The following is a 20,716-nucleotide window of genomic DNA, read 5'->3' as shown; positions in this document are numbered from 1 at the left end:
CGAAGGGCACATGAGAAGAATTAAAAGTTTTTCTCCACCACACACCTCTCTAGCAAGCCAATCCTTACCCATAACACCTACCTCACAGACCGCCACCGTCAAAAAAAAAAAAAGGAAGAAAAAAGCGGTTGAAGCAACAAAAATCCATCTCCACAGTCGACCGGCTGCAGATCAGCCCACCCCAGCCGCACATCCAGAAATCACCAAATCTAGGCTTCTAAATGCGCCGTTAACCACCACGCCGCTAAAAGCTTCTCACTGTCAAGTCTTCCGCCATCGCAAGCCACCCCACACTCAATAGTTACTGCAGTACAGCACAGCCCAGCCGTCACACTCTCAGAAATAAAAGAAAGAAGAGACGTGTTTTTCCTTGGTTCAGGAAGAGAAAGAAAGAAAACACAAGTCCTTGTGTTTGGAATTTTATCGCTGAATTGAAGAACATAACTGGAGAGTTCAACACATGTTCTGTTGGTACAAATTTTATGCCCCAGATAATCAATGTCAATGCTGGCGAGGACATCACAATAAAGCCTGATTCTTCTGGGGGGTACTTTAACGCATGGGGGTTGTTTGAGATACTTTCCTTGTCTGGATCTTTCATTCCTTGTCTGGGGGGTCAGGCGGGATGAGTGTCTCTTTTGCAAGCCCTGATGGTCGTGTTGTCGGGGGAGGAGTGGCTGGACTTCTTGTAGCTGCTAGTCTAGTGCAAGTTGTCGTCGGCAGTTTTTTACCTAGCAACCAACTTGAGCCGAAACTAGGGGTGTACAAGCGGTACGGTTATTAATCGAAAATAACCGATAACCACTAATAACCGCTAACCGGGAAAACCGGAAAACCGAAAATAACCGCAACCGGATAACCGGGTACCCAGTTGCGGTTACCAGTTATTACATTCTGAAAAACCAATTAATAACCGGGTAACCGCAACCGGTTTTTATTATTATAATATATATATATATATATATATATATATAAGAATAAGGCGAAGAGGAAGGTAGATAAGCGGAAATCTTATTTGCCGTACAGGGTTGGATTTTTCACTTATGTGAACAAGTTAAGCAGGAATGTGCATCCCTTCTAATTAAGCGCAACGCTAATTTTTATTAATTAATTTTTTGGGATTTGTTGGGGCTAATTTGTTGAATAATTAATTTATGTAAATATGAGCAGAGTAGAAGTATTCCTGTAGGGGTTTTTGAATTCTCAGCTCTGGATCTAGTATTTATGTTAACGTGAATATTTTCAATGTTAACAATTATAGTTGTAACTGTTAACCAGGTTAATATATTTCCAGTGTTAACAGTTCAGTGTTTACGCTAATTCGCTATTAAGCCCCCCTATTTTGGAGTTCCTCATATCCACCAGGACTACTTTGAATCCACTTGTTTTAGAACATCTTGCAACTTCTACAGCATCGTAGAATTCTAACGTAATTTTTATTTTTTGAATAGTTTCATAAAACCGGTTCTCCGGTTAACAACCGGGTTAAAATAACCGGATAACCAATGGTTGGTAAAAACCGCAACTGGTAGGCCAATTGCAGTTGCGGTTATTGAAATAGCAATAACCGGGAACCCTGGTTGCGGTCGCGGTTATGAGCTAATAACCGCTACCGCAACCGGTTGTACACCCCTAGCCGAAACCAAAGAAGCTGAAGAATGGGTCCGACAGACCAAGAAAGTTCTTGTCTCTCTATTTAGAAGGGGCTGAAAACATCAAGGGGGTACTGAAACAAAATGGGAAGGAGAAGGAAGAAGGGATGGAGCAAATGTTGGAAGAGCATGGCGTGATTTTCGCAAAACCCACGGAGCTGTCCCAACCACGCAACCACGATCACGCATGCATCCAATCTTCCAAATCAGCCTGCTGAAGAGGTACCTTGGCAGCAAGCACTCCACCTGTCCACATCTTCCGGAAGTGCTAGAAGACAGCAGAATAACTCCCTCACCACAAGCCGTATTGGAGGCTCGGATCAAGCACAAGAAACCCGAGTTGTTGATCCATTGGCAAGGCCTTTCACCGGCAAAAGCTACATGGGAAGAAGAATACATGATCAAGGCTCAATTTCCTGAGTTCTTCCTTGGGGACAAGGAAATTGTTAGGAGGGAGGGATGATACAGTCAAATTTCCTAAGGCTTACGTGGCAATACCGTAGCCCCCAAGCAGCCCCAAGCCGGTGTAAATAAGGAGTATAATCTCCATATTTACTTCCCCTAAATGTTTTAGCTAATAAGGAATGTATTTTCACTAGTTTAATTCTTTTCAAGTTAATTTTCCTGCATGATGTAACGACAATTAGACCTAATGGTTATGTCTTATGACCTAACCGTCTTCTATATAAGTGTAAACCCTAATGAATAAAGATCATGCTGAATTATAATCAAACCAAGAACCTTTGTTGGTATCTCTGAAGGTCATAACTCCCTCGAAGTAGCCATTGGAGATCACAGCTCTCTCGAAGTAGCCCAATCCTTTTTTCCCTTGTTCTTATGCTGTTTGGTTTACATCAGCATCCGTTCCTTCTTCCAGTACACGATGTCATCTGACCCTGTTGGTGGCTACATTGGCCCCGATACACCTAATATCTAGTCCAAATCATATTACAAAGTAGGCTCTTTCTATGCAACATGACCTCTGTCAATTTTCATTTCTTGATCCCTAGAATGATTTTTCTCTCAAAAGTCCATCTCTATAATAGTTTTACTTGTATATGTTATGCATGTATTACCTGCTATAACAAAATGTTTTCTTTCTAGATGACATCTATCTATCTGTTGCTGCTGCTTCTCATAACTTAGCCTGCATTAAAAGGATCTATGTTCGCAAATGTGGGCAAACAGGAGGAGAAGGGGGGAATGGGGCGCCCCCGTTGTTTCATAATCATTTGAGTATAACTCATACCAATCTGTCTAATTAGTTACAGAAAGGAGCAACGTGAAGGTGTCCTAATATTTTTAAAAATGGATTTCAAGGCACCAAATGCAGGCCAGTCACCAGAATATCAAGTTGAGAGAGAGTATTTTGAAAAACATGTCTAACTACTTCTAAAGAGTTTGTTTGGACCGTACATTTTGTTATTAAGGCTCATATGTCCTCTCATAAATTAACTAGGAAATTTATTGAATCCACACCATAGACATGTATATCAACCGGGAAGGCCCATAGTAAGCCATATGATGGACTCCTTTCTGCAACAAGTTCTATAACTTCTTTTTTTCTTTCGTTTTAGGTAATTTTCCGTGTATCTGGTCAACTAAAGAGTTCCATACACTGATATGACTGGGCTCTATTGCATATAGACAGCCATGTAGAGTTTACTACGTTACTAAGTAGAACAATGACATTCAAACACAAATAGACCAACCATATCTTAAGAAGATTTTAAATAAAGTGATGCAATTGTAAGATAAACAAAAATAGATTCAATAGATAATGCGTCACTTGTAAGTTAACTAAATTTTGCTCACTCTGTCAAGCTTTTAACCATCTGATTTCTATATTCTCCAGATCCAATACATAAACTTTTTTTCTCATCTTTACCAAGTTTGCCATATGCCTTAACATAATTTTACGCTGGGTATCATTTTTTCAATGCTAGATCCACCTTTCACATTTCAGATATATGCATTTGGTGTCTTTAGATCATGTCCTCTCCAATAACCATAACATAAACTAGTAACAATCCTTTAACTACATGGAGACAGAAGTTGAGAAGGAGATACTAAACTTTGTAAATATTTTTGGCTAATCTCTACCACATAACAGCAAAATGCTAAACAATATAAGTATACCTTGGGGACTGGAGCATTTGTGCGTCGATGTTTAATTGAAAATCCAAGCTTTGCAAGCTTTAATATCACTGGTTGGCCATCCTTGGGATGGTTTCCCTAAGAAGTTGAAACAAATTAGTCCAGCAATAAGAAATAAATGAAAAAAACTCAACTTAGAGAATGAAAAGCATACCAGCGGCAAAGGGTAGCGCAGTAACTCAAGAGCATCTTCAAGGGTAATAGAGTCCACGTTCTTTATCTGAAAAGAACAACTTTTAGCCTTTTCAAACTTTAAAGTTTATAAAACCCAGTTAAAAGTTTGGATTACGTGTACTGCACAGGGAAAACTGGGAAAAGAAAAAGGATAAAAGCAGTGGTACTGGATACCAAAAACAGCTACAATTAAGAAGACCATTAACATTCAGTTTTACCATGGTTGAAACCATTTAGTTAAAGTTGGGAGCTAAACAATAGATTCATAAAAAAGAATCTAGCGACAAAATCGGGCAAAGACAGCAAGGTCACTGAAGCAGGTGAAGCTGGCATTGAATCCTTACCTATGTGTATATATATATGCATATGACTTATGGAATTCTCCGGAACGTAAAGGGTTCTCAAAAGATGTAAAGACTACATGAATATGCGTAGAAGTGGAAAGAAAGGGGAGATGAAGATGAATAAAAGGAAAATTGTGGCTTTAAGAGGGAAAATTACTGGAACAACGGCAATGGACCACTAAAAAGTCGGATGTGGATGGACTAGGAAGGCAATGTCCATTAAACAGCATGCAAATAATCCCAGGAGGGAATGACAAGTTGCAATAACTGTATTCCCCCTAGTAATTATTCAGAATACAATAGCAAACAGAGACCAGCCATATAAAATAAATATGCATTCATTAACAAGATAAATGATATTTCAAATGACATGACTACAGAGGAACACAGGTGGTGACCACTGGCACAACTGAAGGGGATAATGATATTTGCTTTAAACAAAGATGCAATGATAACCTCTCTAGGGTCCATATCAACGCAAAATATTGTTAAAAACAAAGAAAAAGAAAAAGAAAAAGAAAAAAAAGGAATTTTGGTCCTGACATGTTGACAAAAGACAATGTTACATACATGGGAAGCAGAGGCTCTTTTTGGCAAGTATCCCTTCCTGTCTTCACCAAGCTGTACATAGATTCCATAAGGACCATTCTTCAAAAGAACCTGAAAGAAAGAACAATTTATAGTCAATTTAAATGAGAACCGAAACAATGCACCAAAACAAAATTAAACGTCCAATGATCACATTAAACAACTAATTCCAAGACCAATATTTAATGCAAACCTTTTCAGTGGACCCTGGATTAATGCCCAGCAGTTTTGGCTCCTCTACACTGCTATTGTTTTGAGGGCTGGCTTCTTCATCATCGTCACCATATAATGTCTTGGCAATATACCTACTCATAGCAACCAAATGAAAGATAGTTAATCAATAAGGAAACTTTGCAGTCACTACTAAGACACTCTTTAGCACTAGCATGGATTGCAGCTTAAGAGTATACATCAAGCAGAACCTTTATGCATAAAACACTGTGAACTTTCACCATGCTGTTTCACACTCACTTGCACTTTGGGTGTTGATCACATCCTATAAAATAGCCAGCACCAAACCTACTTACTTTGAAAATCAAAGTGCCCTCCATACAACTGAAACATGTCCAGATGAAGATTACAGTAAGACAATAACGGTTGAAGATATTAAAAACACATATCTGTAAGCAGATTATAAAACAAACTATTAAAGCATCATATTAGATTCAAGATGAACTGCAATAACAATAATTAACCATTACAACAAAAAATTTATGAAATCATATTAGTGAACTATAACATCAGCATGGAAACAATTTAAGTGTGGCATCCACGTATCAAGTTGTATAATCCTTTATTGTCTTTGGACCAACTGACATCTCCTCCCCCAACAAACAAAGGGTGGAGAGTGAGGTCACAGATTCAATCTGGCATGAGCATAAGTTGTATTTGCCTTAAAAAGACAATAAAGGACTACTCACGTCAGATAGAAGTCACTTCTCCATTCAATTACTGTACATTGCAATTTCCAATTACAACATAGAAAAGGAAGCATGCAGCCAGAAACATACCTTGGACATGTCCTGCTTTTATCGGGGAGAGAATCAAATAAGAAATCCCCAAATTTTTTCTCCAACATTTTCTCCACCTGCAAATATCATAGAACTTTAGTAATGGAAAGCTCCTGAACATTAGGCAAACTTATAATTATCATGGGGACAAAGCACTCATAGCCTTACTCCAAAGAAAGCAATTTGTACCTGATGAATATGGACACTAGTAGCACGGTCACAATATGAACTGAAACGTGTCCAATAATCTTTGAGAAGGCCTTTCCATTCAGTTAATCCAGCAGAAACGTTATCAAGCTGAAGCAAGAGTTAAAGAAATCAATAACCAAAAGAACAGGAAAAGTGATCATGGTAGAAAAGCTATTCAAGTCTGAATAAATTTATGTGATACAGGAGAAGGTATAAGGCAAGTACATCAAATAACTAATGATTATTACACATACATAATATCACTTTGTAAAGGAGGCTAGTATGTTGGAAAATTCATGTAGCAACATCAGCTAAACAACCAAACTAAAGAAGGTAATGACCAAAAATAATATATGCAACAAAAAGGTAAATTGAATTACCTCAGTCTCCATATCGGCAGTGAAACTGTAGTCTGTGACCTCAGAAAAATGGTGACAAAGAAATGCCGACACCTAGATATAATAAAACGAAAACAGATTAGTGACAAGGAGAGGAACCAAAAATCTTCCAATAATAATTCAAGAAGAAAGTAAATAAGAACTGTTGATCAAACAAAGAAACAAATCCAGAAGAGGTGCTACAAAAGAATAAAAAACAAGAGACTTTTTTTAATTTCTACTGGATATAAAGACTAATAATTGTCTTTCAATAATGACATATGAGATGCAATTATGCAAGTGTGAGAGGGACTACAAATAGTTTTCATGGCAGCAAGATAGCCAGAAGCACTTGGGAATATACATCATGTTCTTCAAGCCCCATTAAACTAACTAGGGATTGCAACAGTTTGGATTTTGCAGGGCACAAACTAGATCTCCCCCAATAGACAGGTGTGGTAAGTTATTGAACAGATCAGGAGCAGATGCCAGTTATTGGAAAAAAGTCCGAACATGAAGGGTTTAGGCCAAGAGCAGTTGGAAAGAAGTCACAATTTTTTTTTTTAATAAGTAATCAAAATATTATTAAAAGCGAATGGTGCAACCCGAGTGCACAAAAAGTATACATGAGAAATACCTAAGTAGAAGAAGAAGAAAGAATAAGGAATCATAAAAGTTAAGCAGAAAGGGAGCTTAAAACGCAGCTGTCCAAGTATACAAAGTACTAAAAATAAGAACATAAGCTCGGCCAACGTCCTCTCGCGGTCCTCGAAACATCTGCCATTGCGTTCCCTCTAGAGGCACCACAAACAACAAGAAAGAACCATCTTCCACACAACAACACTCTAAACGCTACCACCAGTCCACCAACAAGCACACAAATCAGCTACTCTTCTAGGTGCAACACAAGAAAGCCCAATACAACTGAAAAACACACTCCATAATGCACAAGCTACCTCACAATGGAGAAGATGGTCTACAGACTCCCCATCCCTCTTGCACATATAACACCAATCAACCACAATGACATGTCTCTTCTTAGGGCCGCCGACCAAGCAAAAAAGGTCGCTCTCAATGGAACCTTGGTCCGCCCAATATTCTTCTAAGAAAAAGCAATGCCACCATTACAAACAAGGACATTGTAGAAGGAGCTAACAACAAACAACCCTTTTCCAGAAGGAGTCCACCATAGCCTGTCTTCACCTCCCCCATCTTACTCTAACTGAATACAACAAATTGAAAAAACGAGGTAAAGACATCCACCTCCCAACCATGAGCCACTCTAGCAAAGCTTATGTTCTACTGATTGGAACCACCAGAAAGCTCCAAGTGAGCCACTACGAAAGCATCCTTAATGCAAGCAATACCAAATAAATATGGGAAAGCTTCTCCACACCACAGATCATGCAAGAAATTAACCTTGGCGCCATATCCCACCTCAAATATGGTGTGACTTGCAAAAGACCCCCAAGTGATTCATTTGAACACCACCCACCCCACGAATTGCCAAATTTAAAGTCAACCACGACTCTCCACCACGCCTCTCTCTCATGCACATAACACCAAAACCATTTCCTAAAGAGGGCACGATTAACATCAACAAGTTTTGAACCCCCAACCTTCCCTCAATGATCAAAGAACAAACCTTGGACCAACTTACCAAGTGGAATTTGAACTTTTATACTATAACCCCACCCCCCCCCCCACCCCCAAAAAAAAAAAATAAAAAAATAAGAAATTTCGATAAAGCTTTTCTATGCAATTAGCAACATTCGCAAGGAGATGAAAGAGAGACAAGAAATACGTTGGCAAATTAGAAAGTGTGCTCTTAATGATGGTAACCCTACCATCCTTAGACAACTACATCACTTTCCAACTAGCCAACCAACGATCTATCTTTTTTCTTTTCTTTTTTTTTTTGATAAGTAAGAAAGATTTATTATTAAAAAAGTGTAAGTCGCCCCTAAGTACACAGGAGCAGCCCACAAAAAGAAAATCAAACCTAGCCTTGACCCCTCCTCCTTCCCACCTTTCTTCTCCGCCGAAGACGAGGAACTACTCCCGCAACCCACCGTAGCAGAGAGGAAATCTGAAGCCTTCCTAAGCTCATCGGAAAATTTGTGCCAACCCCACCCTCCATGACCCTCAGGGATCAAAAGAATCCCTCTCCAATAGCCCATCCCAAAAGCTGCCGCCTCTAGAAATCGGCCATCTTTGTTCCCACCTCTACGAACGATCATAACCTTCGACCCTTTATCTCCAGGGAAACCCAAAAGAACCCCCATCGTCGACGCTAGCCAAGCGAAGCACTGGTTGCTCAGGATGGCCTCGTCAAAGAAGCCTTTCCTCTTTTCTTCCACTCGCAGCACCGACGGGTTAGAAGAAGCTCGATTTCTCTGCATGAGGAGCGGCAGGCTCTGCTCGGGGGTCAAATTTTCGTTTGAATTTGCGTACGTGGAGCAAGTTGTTCGTCAGATTCAACTTAGTTATGGGCCGGGTTGTTGGGAAGCTTTTGGGCCGATCTGCTGGTCCGATCTGGGCCTCAAAAGAAAAGGATTTCATTTGGGCCGGTTCTTGCCGAAACCCAAACACTTTGAAACACATAAGACGGAAGCCACTATGGTTACGGGTCCTGTGTCGGATCCTGTAGCGGGTCTTGATTCTATGAAGTGCTCTCAACATCCGACGGTTGCCCTTGGGAGTTCTCATCGGCCTTAGATGACTTTGGCGGCAGATTCTAGGGTGGTTCTGGGTTTGTCAACTTTCGGGGGTGGGTCAAGTTATCTGCATCTTGATCCAGCGGTTGATTCCGTCAAGCAGTTTGCTTTCTCCCGCTTCGTCTTTCCCCCCTTGCCGACACCGAAGATGCTGACTTCGGTGTCTCTAGATGCTCCTCCGGCTCTGGTGAGTTCAACTGTTGGTTTTGGTTCTTCCGGTTCTCCTACCCCTTTGCCAAGCAACTCAGGTGGTGTTGGCTTGACCCTTCAACTCAAACCTGAGGGGTCTTCTCAACCTATCTTCGCTCCTCCTTCCTCAGGGGCGGCTAAGTTGGGTGAGAAGCTTCATTCTTCTCTTCCCGTATTACCATTACCTAAGCCTTTTCAGAAATACTACCGAAAGGCTAGGGAAGGTCGTTCAGTGCAGTTGAATGAGGATTTTTTAGCAAAATCACTAGCAACAATAAGGACACCTGTCAATTTTACAGCTAAGGAAGCAGTTGCAGCGCCTCCAGTGAAGATTTCTGCAGGAATGACAAATTATGTGAAGAAGGGTTTCCTTCGAAAGGGGTTTCTCAACCCATGCCCGGCTTTGATAGTCTCTACTCCTCATTCCTCACTTGTAGAGTCGGTCGTGGCGTCTTCGTCTCAGGAGGTCAAGGATGATGGGGTGATAGGGCTTTCCTCCCCCTTGAGTGGTCGCGTTAGTCCTCTCCTTGAAGAGGGCAATGAAGTCAGGGTGAATGGTTTGTCCCAATCTCAGAAGTAGCCAATAGGGTTTGATCTATCTAGGGAGGTAGTTGTGTGGGAGCAGGATGGCAAGATTTGGGATGGGGAGGCTGGTGATTCCACATACCCTTTTAGTGTTCTTCCTCCCAACATGGCTTTGGATTGGGAGATGGATAGTGTTGAGGGTGAGGATCCATCCTTGGCAATTATGAATGCTTTTGAATAACCCCATCCCAAATATACTTGGCCTTATAGGAGGCCCCCAACAGAAGACCAAGCAACTTCAAAGGGAAAGAAGAAACACCACAGCTCAGAATGCCTGCCAACCCATCCACATTACCCATTCGAACCAATTCCAACTTAGCAAAATTTATCTTCAAATCAAAGACAACTTCAAAGCATAAAAATAAAACACGCAGAAAGCGAAAATGATCAAGCTTGGCCCAACAAAAAACAAAGTATTATCCCCAAACAACAGATGTGAGATGTCAACCACACAAGAGTGCCTAGACCCCATAGAAAATCCTAAGAGAAGGCCCCATTAACAATGGCAGAAAGCATTCTACTTAAAGCTTCCATCACAATAACAAAGAGAAATGGTGACAAAGGATCACCATATCTCAAACCACGGGAGCTACTAAAGAAACCGGATGGACTACCATTTACCAAAATGGAAAAACGCATAGAAGAAATACAACGCTATCCAAGAGCATCATTTCTCCTTGAAATCAAACCTCCTCAATAAGTAAGATATCCCAAATGACATGATCATATGCCTTCTCAATGTCTAGTTTGCAAAGTACCCCTAACTCAGCAGATCTAATTCTTCAATCCAGACATTCATTTGCAATGAAAATAGAATCAAGGATTTGCCTTCCTTGAACAAAAGCATTCTAAGATTTCAAAATAATCTTCCCCACAATCCTTCTCAACCTTTTGGCAAGAACTTAGGAAATAATCTTTTGGTTGGGTCGCTTCTTGCCGAAAATCAAAACCAAAGCATCGTTTCAGACAAAAACTTCTAAGGATGCGGGTCCGGTGTCGACGATCGTTCTGGGGTGCTCTCTTCGGCCGGAGATGACATCGCCAACAGACTCTAGGTTGATTTCGAGTTTGTCTTCTTCTGGGGATGGGCCTAGCTGTCGGAAACTTGTTCCAGCTGGAGATGTGGGTATGGGTCTGACGGAGATTCAGCCAAAGATTTCGTCAGGGACAGAATCTAGGGTGGCTCTGGGGCTATCATCTTCTGAGAGTGTGTCGAGCCATCTGCCTCTCGATCCAGCGGCTGAATCCGTCACGTTGCCTTCCCCTTACGCTTTTCTCCCCTTGCCGGCTCCGGAGTTGCTGCCTCCAGTGACCCTAGATGTCCCTCAGGCTCCGGCAAGGTCTACAGTGGGTTCTGGCTCCTACGATGCTTCTGTCCTTCTGTCTAGCAACTCAATTGGTGTTGGTGCTGGGTTGATTCAACCTTTCTACCCTTTTCCTTCTCTCTCAAGGGCGTCTGAGTTGGGTGAGAAGATTCGTTCTTCTCTCCCCACGCTACAGTCTACTAAACCTTTCCAAAGATACTACCTGAAGGCCAAGGATCTCAGGGAAGGTCACTCAGTGAAGTGGAATGAGGGGCTGTTAGCAGATTCCCTAGTAGCTTCGAAGACGCCTATCTGTTTTGCTAAAAAGGAAGTAGCTGCAATGCCTCCGGTGAAAAATTATGCGGGTTCTACGAAGAAGGGTTTCCTTCAAAAGGGGTTCCTCAACCCTCGCCCAGCTGCGATAGCCCCTACCGCGTCTCGGGAGGTCAAGGATGTTGGGATGATAGGGCTTCACTCCCCCCCAGGATGTCGCATCATTCCTTCATCCATAGATGGCAATGGTTTTTCTCAATCTCAGGAATGGTCTGTCGGGTTTGATCTTAATGGGGAGATAGTTGTTTGGGAGAAGGATGATGATTTTTGGGATGGGTTGCCCTTAGACTAGAAGTGTGTTGTTCTTTGAAGCTGTCTCAGGTTTAAAGATTAATTTGGCTAAGTCTGTTTTGGTTCCTGTGGGTTGTGTGGATAATGTGGACGGTTTGGCTGGCATCTTGGATTGTGGAGTTTCCTCTTTACCTTTAAAGTATCTTGGCCTTCCGTTGGGGGCCTCTTTTAAGGCAAAGCCCATTTCGGATGGTGTTGGAAAGATTGAGAGGCAGTTGACTAACTAGAAGTGAATGTATCTGTCAAAGGGTTGTAGGGTTACCCTTATAAAGAGCACTCTTTTCAATCTTCCCAAATAGTTTTTATCCCTTTTCCCCATTCCTGCCACTGTGGCTAATCGTATAGAGAAGCTTATCGAGATTTCTTATGGGGTGGATTAGGTGAAGAGTTCAAATATCACCTAGTTAGTTGGTTCAAGATTTGCTCCCCAATTTCTGAAGGTGGCTTGGGCATTCGGAATTTGAGAATTTTCAACAAGACTCTTTTAGGGAAGTTGTGGCGTTATTTGCACGAGAGAGAGGCTTGGTGGAAATGCAAAGTATGGTACTGCTTGGGCTGGGTGGAGTTCCTTAGACCCTCCTAGGTATCATGAAGTGGGGCTTTGGAAGAGCATAAGGAAGGGGTGGAGTTTGTTTTGTAGTCATACTAGACTTTTTTGGGGAAATGGGTCCAGGATCAGATTTTGGGATGATGTATGGTGTGGAGAGATGCCCCTCAAGGAAGCTTTCCCAGTTTTGTATGGCATAGCTTGTGACAAGGATGCGCTCGTTGCAACTCACTTGGTTTCGGAGAGTGGTTCCTTTCAGTGGGATGTTAGCTTTATTCGAGCGGCCCACGACTGGGAGGTGGATGCCTTGGCTTCCTTCTTCACCTTGTTGTATTCCATGAGAGTGGGACGTGAAGGGTAAGACCAGCTTTGATGGTCTCCTTCTCACGAAGAGAACTTTGATGTTAGATCTTTCTATAAGGTCCTTGCTTGCAAAGAGGTAGTTCATTTCCCCTGGAAAAGTATTTAGCGGACCAAGGTTCCCTTGAAAGTAGCTTTTTTCGCTTGGTCAGTGGTGCTAGAGAAGATCCTTACATTGGATAATCTTAGAAAGTGTCATTGTGATTGATAGATGTTGTTTGTGTAAAATGAATGGGGAGTCTGTGGATCACCTTCTTCTCCATTGTGAGATTGCACACGCTCTATGGAATGCTATCTTTAGTCGCTTCAGTCTGTCTTTGGTTATGCCTCTTCGAGTGGTAGATTTATTCACTTGTTGGTGGACAGGTGGTCGCTTTTGGAGTGCTATTGTGTGGGAGATGGTTTCTTCTTGCCTTTTGTGGTGCTTGTAGAGAGAACAAAATGATAGACATTTTAAGGACAAAGAAAGGACAATTGAGGAGCTCATTACCTTTTTCTTTTTTTCTTTCTTCTCTTGGACTGTTGCGTTACTAACTCCATTAGTGATTAGCTTTAATGATTTCCTTGTTCTTTTTTCTTTTCTTTCTTAGTCGCTTCTCTTGTATACCCGATATGTACTTGACTGCGCTTTGCGTTTTTTAATGATATTTCTCTTACTTATAAAAAAAAACCTCTTGCTCCTCAAACGGGCTCTCTAACCCCAAGGCTTCCCCCGCATCCATGGAGTCAAAAACAAGGCCATCTAGCTTAGGCCAACAGCTGAACTATTCTGAAAACAACCTATCACAGTATTGCACAACATGTCCCCTAATAATAGATTGGTCAAAAGAGACTGGGCCATCCACTGCCAGCACTTCAATGGCGTTGTTTCTCCTATTTGAGTTGGGCACCTGAGGAAAGAACTTTGTGCATTTGTCACCCTCTTTTAGCCAAAAAGCCCTTGAATTTTGCCTCCAACTAATCTCCCCCATTAATAAAGCGTTTTCCAATTCACTGATAACCAAGATTTTCCTCAACTTCTCTTCATCGACTAAAGCTCTCACTTCCTCCAACCCATCCAGAACATGCAACTCCTCCATAAGAGATTTTTTATGAGACTCCACATTGCCAAACACCTCTTCATTCCAAATTTTTAAATCAACTTTCAAGGCCTTCAGCTTCCTAGCCAAAATGAAGCAAGGAGAGCCTTGAAAGTAATAAGATTACCACCGCCTAACCATGTCCACAAAGCCTTCCGTCTTAAGCCACACATTCTCAAACTCAAAAGATTTTTTTGCCTCCCTGAATACACTGCAATTAAGGAGAATGGGGAAGTGGTTTGAGAACAATCTATGAAACCTTTTCTAAAAAAAAAATAACGGGTAACTTGACTTCCCATTCCGGAGAAACAAGAAACCTATCAATTCTTGACCAAGAGGGAGAGTCACTGTTATTAGACTACGTAAAAGTCCCCCCTACAAGGAAAAGATCCATGAGACCCAACTCAAAAATACAATCAGAAAACTCCATCACATCAGGGCTAAAGCGAGCTTCGCTCAATCTTTCACTAGGAAAGCAGATAATATTGAAATCTCCCCCAATGCAACACGACAAGTTCTACCAACTAAGCAAACCAGCTAACTCCTCCCATAATAACCTTCTATCACAATCATTATTAGGCCCATAAACCCCTGCAAAAGCCCAAGAGAAACCATCTTCGACTCTTCTAAAGGAGCAAGCTACAATATTCTCCCCAACACACTCTTCAATCTTCTCCACCACCCTTTTATCCCACATAACCAAAATGCCACCAAAAGCCTCTCTAGAAGGTGAGTAGCACCAATCCATATGCTGATAGCCCCACAAGCTACGCAGAACACTGCTGGAAATGAACTCCAATTTAGACTCATGTAAACAAATAATATCCGCCTTCCACTGTCTAAGAAGATTTCTGACTCTGAGACACTTGTCACCCTCGTTCAACCCTCTTACATTCTAAGATAACTGGGGCTTCATAAAAAACCACTAGCAACCCTCCCCTTCACTCTACCACGCCTAGCACTGCCACTATTCGCATCATCATTTATTGAGCAAACTAACTTCCTTAATTATTTGTTGCCTTTTTTCCCAAAACTGGACCATGAGACTGACGCCTGATCTGAATGGCTAGCTTCAATGGCCATAAACAAGGTCACCAGCTCCTCTTCAAAACCCTCACACAAAAGCCCCACAATATGGCAGATTTTTTCCACTGTCTGCATCACCTAGTCTGAAGGCAAAGACCCTGCTGCTCTCTTAATAGAAACTGCTGGAAAGCATCTCAACGGAGTAGGCTCCTCCTCAGAGAACAAATCCACATCCAGACAAGGCCAACCACCCACTTCACCCCCCATCAGAAAAATCAGAGCCCATATCCATCCCTACACATGCATTGCCCCTCTAAAACTCCCCTTTGGAAAGAGGAGATAAACGAAGAAACTAACTGGCAATGCCCCAAAAAAAATCAAGCCTACTCAACAAGGCAAACTCACAGGCCTGCAAACAAATTCACTAGACTTCACACCAAAGAGACCAGGGAGAATGAGTACCAGCTCAACCACATCACCAATGAAACATGAGGCGAAAGGAGGGTGGGAAGTGTTACACGACCAAAGAATTGATGGATCCTCCATGGACAAAGAGAAACCTACAAGTTCAAAACCTGCAACAACCCCTGGAGAAAGCTGTGCACCACCCACATCAACCTTGACGACTATTGGCAAGTTTACCATCAACTGTAAGCTGCGAACAGCTTGCAGAGCCGCGTTGCCGGCAGGCACTAGTGCACCAGCAACAATACTAGCAGGGGCTCGTGGTAGATCCACCAGCGAGCCACTAGCTTGGGCAGCACTAAAAGGACCCATATCCGAGCTAATACAATCCATATCCACAACCGGGTCAAAACCTGTGAGAGGGGATTCCCCACCCTGAGCTATCCTGAACCATTTACAATTAGGCTTCATAAGAAACATGTGTTTCACTAAAGGTACCTTATTTCTCTTAACCAAAGAAAGAGCTTTGTTTTTAGGATTAGGGCCTTCAGGAGGAGTTAACAATGCAAATTGGGCCTTTTCCCTTGTCACTTTGCGCATGATAGAACATAGAAATTATGGAAGCTAAAACCGTGCTCTTTACCGAGCATTCATTGATCATATATAGAGTTTGATTACAAAGTTTAAGTTAAATACTAACTCTAGTCTAGCAACCGGTTTCTACCTCTAAATACATTCAAACTATAACACTTGAAATCTTTATCTAGTTATGATACTATTGCATTAGGACTCTATAACATGTCTCGGCTTTTGGATAGAAGTAGAGGACTTCTTAGTAGAGTCCCGGTTGGACACCTCCACAGATTGAGCCGCACAAGACTCCTGCTGGGACTTTGAGTCTTGTGCGAGAGGTGTTCTAATACCCTCCCGCAAGTTCAACGGGGGAGATCGCACGTTGAGCTTGAAACAGAATTGTTGAAACTTGGCCGAAACAAGAGGTTTTGTAAGGACATCGGCAAGCTGATCTGAGCTAGGAACAAACCGAACCACCAAGGACTTATCAGCAACGCGATCTCGGACAAAGTGGAAATCAATTTCCACATGCTTGGTACGCGCATGGAATACCGGATTAACGGACATGTAGGTGGCACCAATATTATCACACCAAAGAGTTGGAGGAGAGGAGGTCCGAACACCAAGTTCTTGAAGGAGTGCCTGGATCCATAAGAGTTCAGCTGTAGTGTTTGCAACAGCCTAATACTCTGCTTATGTATAGGACCGAGAGATAGTGGGTTGTTTGCGGGAGCTCCAAGATACCAAATTTGAACCAAGAAAAACACAATATGCACCGGTGGAATGACGATCGTCTGGACATCCAGCCCAATCAGCATCCGAGTAAGCTTGAAGAACATTGGAAGATGAGCGATGAAGAAGGAGCCCATGAGACAGTGTATACTGCAAGTATCTGAGAATTCTTTTAACGGCCTGCCAATGTGGTTTAAGTGGTCGATGCATGAATTGGCACACGCGGTTTACAGCAAAGCTTAAGTCTGGTCTTGTGAGAGATAGATATTGTAGGGAGCCGACTGTACTGCGATAGAGAGACGGATCTTCCATTGGATCCCCTGAAAAGGTAGAGAGGACGGACAAGGAAGCCATTGGAAAAGTACTAGGCTTTGCTTCATGCATGTTTGTCTTCTTTAAAAGATCCATAATATAGCGATGTTGAGAGAGAAGAAGACCTGAGTGTAGTTTGTGAACTTCAACACCAAGAAAATAATGTAAATCACCCAAATCTTTAACAGCAAATTCAGCATTAAGGAGGTGAAGTAAATCCGGGATGGCAGCTGGATCCGAAGCTGTGATGATGATATCATCAACGTAAATAAGCAGAAATACGGTGACTGACTGTGTTTTGTAGAGAAAAAGAGATGAGTCGGCCTTGGACCCGACAAAACCAAGTTGGATGAGCTTGGTACTTAACCTGGAAAACCAGGCTCTAGGCGCCTGTTTGAGGCCATATATAGCCTTGTGAAGCTTGCACACATGATGAGGAAAGTTAGGATTAGTAAATCCCGGTGGCTGAACCATATGAACATCCTCGGACAAAAGACCATGAAGAAAAGCATTTTGTATATCAATCTGTTTCATTGACCATCCAGCAGAATATGCAAGGGAAAGCACTGTTCGGATTGTAGTGGGCTTAACAACTGGACTATAAGTTTCTCCATAGTCCACACCTGCTTGTTGATGGAATCCTTTGGCTACCAGCCGAGCTTTGTGTCTCTCAATGGAACCATCGGCTTTTCTTTTCAGTTTGAACACCCATTTGCATCCTACTGGATTTTGGGAGCCGTGTGGAGGTACAAGGGACCATGTCTGGTTATGGAGAAGAGCATTAAACTCAAGTTGCATTGCATTTCTCCATTCTGGAATACTCACAGCATTTGAGAAACATGTCGGTTCCTAAGTGGCTGAGGCATGCTGTGTTAATAAACCCCGAGGAGCAGGATATCAGACAGTGCCATCAGTGAGCTGTCTTGGCTGAACTATACTGTTCATGGACCTAGTATGCATGGGATGTACTCAGGCAGGAGGAGTTTCCTCATAGGAACTGGAACAAGAGCCGTGTGGTTCTGCAGAATTGGAAGAGGAATTGGAAGAAGAAGGTGGCGGTGCAGGAGGTTGTGGTGAAGATGGAGCGGGTGGAGGTAAAAGAATAGGAGGGAAAATAGGAGCTTGAACAGGAGTGGAATTAGGGGGAGTTGCAGAACCTTGAGAAGCATAAGGAAAACGGGATTCATGGAAGATGACATCCCGAGAGATGTACACTCGGCCAGATTCTATGTGAAGGCATTTATAGCCTTTGTGATGTTGACTGTATCCAAGAAAAACGCATTCTTTGGAGCGTTGGGAGAATTTATGAGTGTTGTAAGGCCTGAGATTTGGAAAACACGCGCACCCAAAAACTTTAAGAAACTTGTAATCAGGAACTTGATGAAATAATTTTTCAAAGGGGGACTGATCATCGAGCAATGGAGTTGGCATTCGGTTGATGAGATAACAGAAGGTAAGGCAAGCATCTTCCCAGAATTTTTGAGGGAGAGAACTCTCGGCCAGTAGGGCTAGAGTGGTGTCAATTAAGTGTCTATGCTTGCGTTCGGCACACCCTTGCTGTTGGTGTGTATGAGGGCAAGAAATACGATGCGTTATGCCTTGAGATTGAAAATAAGAGTGAAGATTACGATATTCACCCCCCCAGTCCGATTGCACACTGATTATTTTTGTGTTTAAGAGCCGTTCAACCATAACTTGGAACTTAAGGAAGACAGACATGACATTTGATTTGGCTTGTAGAGGAAAAACCCAAGTAAAACGACTAAAGGCATCAATGAATGACACATAAAACCGACTTCCGTTTATTGATAATGTTGGAGAAGGTCCCCATACATCGGAGTAAATTAATTGTAAAGGACTACAAATTGAAGCACTAGAAGAACTAAATGGCTGCTGATGACCCTTGGCTTGTGCACATGCAGAGCAAGGGGAGGAAGCCTTATTTGAAGAAACTGGAAGGTTGAACTGAGAAAGAACATGCTGAACTGTGCGAAAGGCAGGATGACCCAAGCGCTTGTGCCATGAAGCTGTAGAGGTGCATTCACCGACAAAGGCTTGTTTTATTGACGAAGAACTGGTTGACGGAAGAAGGGGATAGAGACCATCTTTAGTTGGCCCTTGGTGGAGGATGGCCTTGGTTTGAATGTCCTTAATCAAGAAATAAGATGAGTGAAATTCAAAAAATACAGAGTTGTCAAAAGCAAATTTCTGAACTGAAAGAAGTTTTTAGAGATGGATGGAACACGAAGGAGTTGGTTAATGATAAATTTACGCCGAGAAACGATGAATGATGCAGAACCAATATGAGAAATAGGCAAACCTGTTCCATCCCCTACTTGGATCTGATCCTGGCCGTGATATTCCTCACGAGATAAGTTGAGGTGCTGTAGCTCGTTAGTGACATGATGTGTAGCACCGGTGTCCGGATACCAAACATCCTCTGCTGGTAGGGCTGGTGTGGAGTAGTAGGCCTGTGGAGAAGGAGGAGGTTGCTGATCTGGAATAGACTCTTGTCGATGGTAGCAACGAAAGGCAGTATGGCCAATTTTCCCGCAAATTTGGCAGGTAGGACGGGAACCGGTAGCAGCATCAGGAGAAAAATAGGAGCCACGGCCACGATTGTTAGGAAAATAGCCACGACCACGGTTGAAGGGTCGTCCTCCACGGCCACGGTAGCCCCTGCCTCGAGGTGGGAAGGAGTGATTTGTAAAATTTGCCGCAGCCGGAGGAAGATCAAGGGCAGAGGTCTACTGGTCCAGGCGCATCTCGTGAGCCAGTAGATGACCATAAAGTTCATCTATGGATAAGGGATCAACCCTGGTGGTGACAGAGGTCACAAATGGGTCATATTCGGAGCCAAGACCCTTGAGGAGAAAAGAGACGCTCTCAAAGTCATTGAGAGGTTGTCCGGCGGCAACGAGAGTGTCACTAAGAGTCTTGATGGTTTGGAAGTATTCTGTAATGGAGCTGCTACCTTTCTTTACTGTGGCAAGCTGAAAATACATTTGCATGACTCTAGCACGGGCTTGAGATGCAAACATGGAAAGCAGAGTGGACCAGAGAGCTGCCGAGGAGACGCTGCCAACTGCATGAACCACGTAGGGTTCGGTTAATGTGGATATAAGGATGTTGAGTATCATCTGATCACGCTGGTTCCACGCAAGAAATTCTGGGTTGACAATTGTGGCAGGCGCTCCAGCATCAGTTGAAGGATTCGGAATCGTTTGAGGCGGAGGCTGAGATGAGCCGTCAAGAAAGCCGTAGGCGTCCTGTCCTTTGATGTAGGCGAGAGTCTGTGTTTTCCACGCCATAAAGTTTCCTTTGGAGAGTTTGATATGAAGATTCAGATTCATGTTGGGTATGGTAAAGACAACCAGTTGCGGTTGGGGAGGTGGGAGATGAGGTTGAGTGGCTATGGAAGCCACCGAACTAGCAGAAGCACTGGATTCGGAATCAGAATGAGCCATAGCTCAAGACGTGTGTCTTTGAGATGGCTCTGATACCATGATAGAACATAGAAATTATGGAAGCTGAAACCGTGCTCTTTACCAAGCATTCATTGATCATATATAGAGTTTGATTACAGAGTTTAAGTTAAATACTAACTCTAGTCTAGCAACCGGTTTCTACCTCTAAATACATTCAAACTATAACACTTGAAATCTTTATCTAGTTATGATACTATTGCATTAGGACTCTATAACATGTCTCAGCTTTTGGATAGAAGTAGAGGACTTCTTAGTAGAGTCCCGGTTGGACACCTCCACAGATT

General features: G+C 42.5%; 1 protein-coding gene across 2 annotated transcripts in view; it reads right to left on the bottom strand.

Moving 5' to 3' along the window:
• The window catches only part of LOC133871284 (uncharacterized), a 44,222-nt gene that overhangs the window by 1,975 nt on the left and 21,531 nt on the right, over nucleotides 1-20,716 (bottom strand). For both annotated transcript variants that reach the window (XM_062308695.1, XM_062308694.1), the window contains exons 14-21: nucleotides 6,495-6,566; nucleotides 6,115-6,222; nucleotides 5,926-6,002; nucleotides 5,387-5,470; nucleotides 5,109-5,220; nucleotides 4,898-4,987; nucleotides 3,964-4,029; nucleotides 3,792-3,887 (exon numbers count right to left, since the gene is read on the bottom strand). In XM_062308695.1, coding sequence (XP_062164679.1) covers nucleotides 3,792-3,887; nucleotides 3,964-4,029; nucleotides 4,898-4,987; nucleotides 5,109-5,220; nucleotides 5,387-5,470; nucleotides 5,926-6,002; nucleotides 6,115-6,222; nucleotides 6,495-6,566 — 705 coding nt within the window. The remainder of the gene's footprint in view (nucleotides 1-3,791; nucleotides 3,888-3,963; nucleotides 4,030-4,897; nucleotides 4,988-5,108; nucleotides 5,221-5,386; nucleotides 5,471-5,925; nucleotides 6,003-6,114; nucleotides 6,223-6,494; nucleotides 6,567-20,716) is intronic.

The sequence above is a fragment of the Alnus glutinosa genome, chromosome 6 (assembly GCF_958979055.1).
Source record: "Alnus glutinosa chromosome 6, dhAlnGlut1.1, whole genome shotgun sequence".
Lineage (NCBI taxonomy): Eukaryota > Viridiplantae > Streptophyta > Magnoliopsida > Fagales > Betulaceae > Alnus > Alnus glutinosa.
This window is presented reverse-complemented; position numbering and strand designations above follow the sequence as displayed.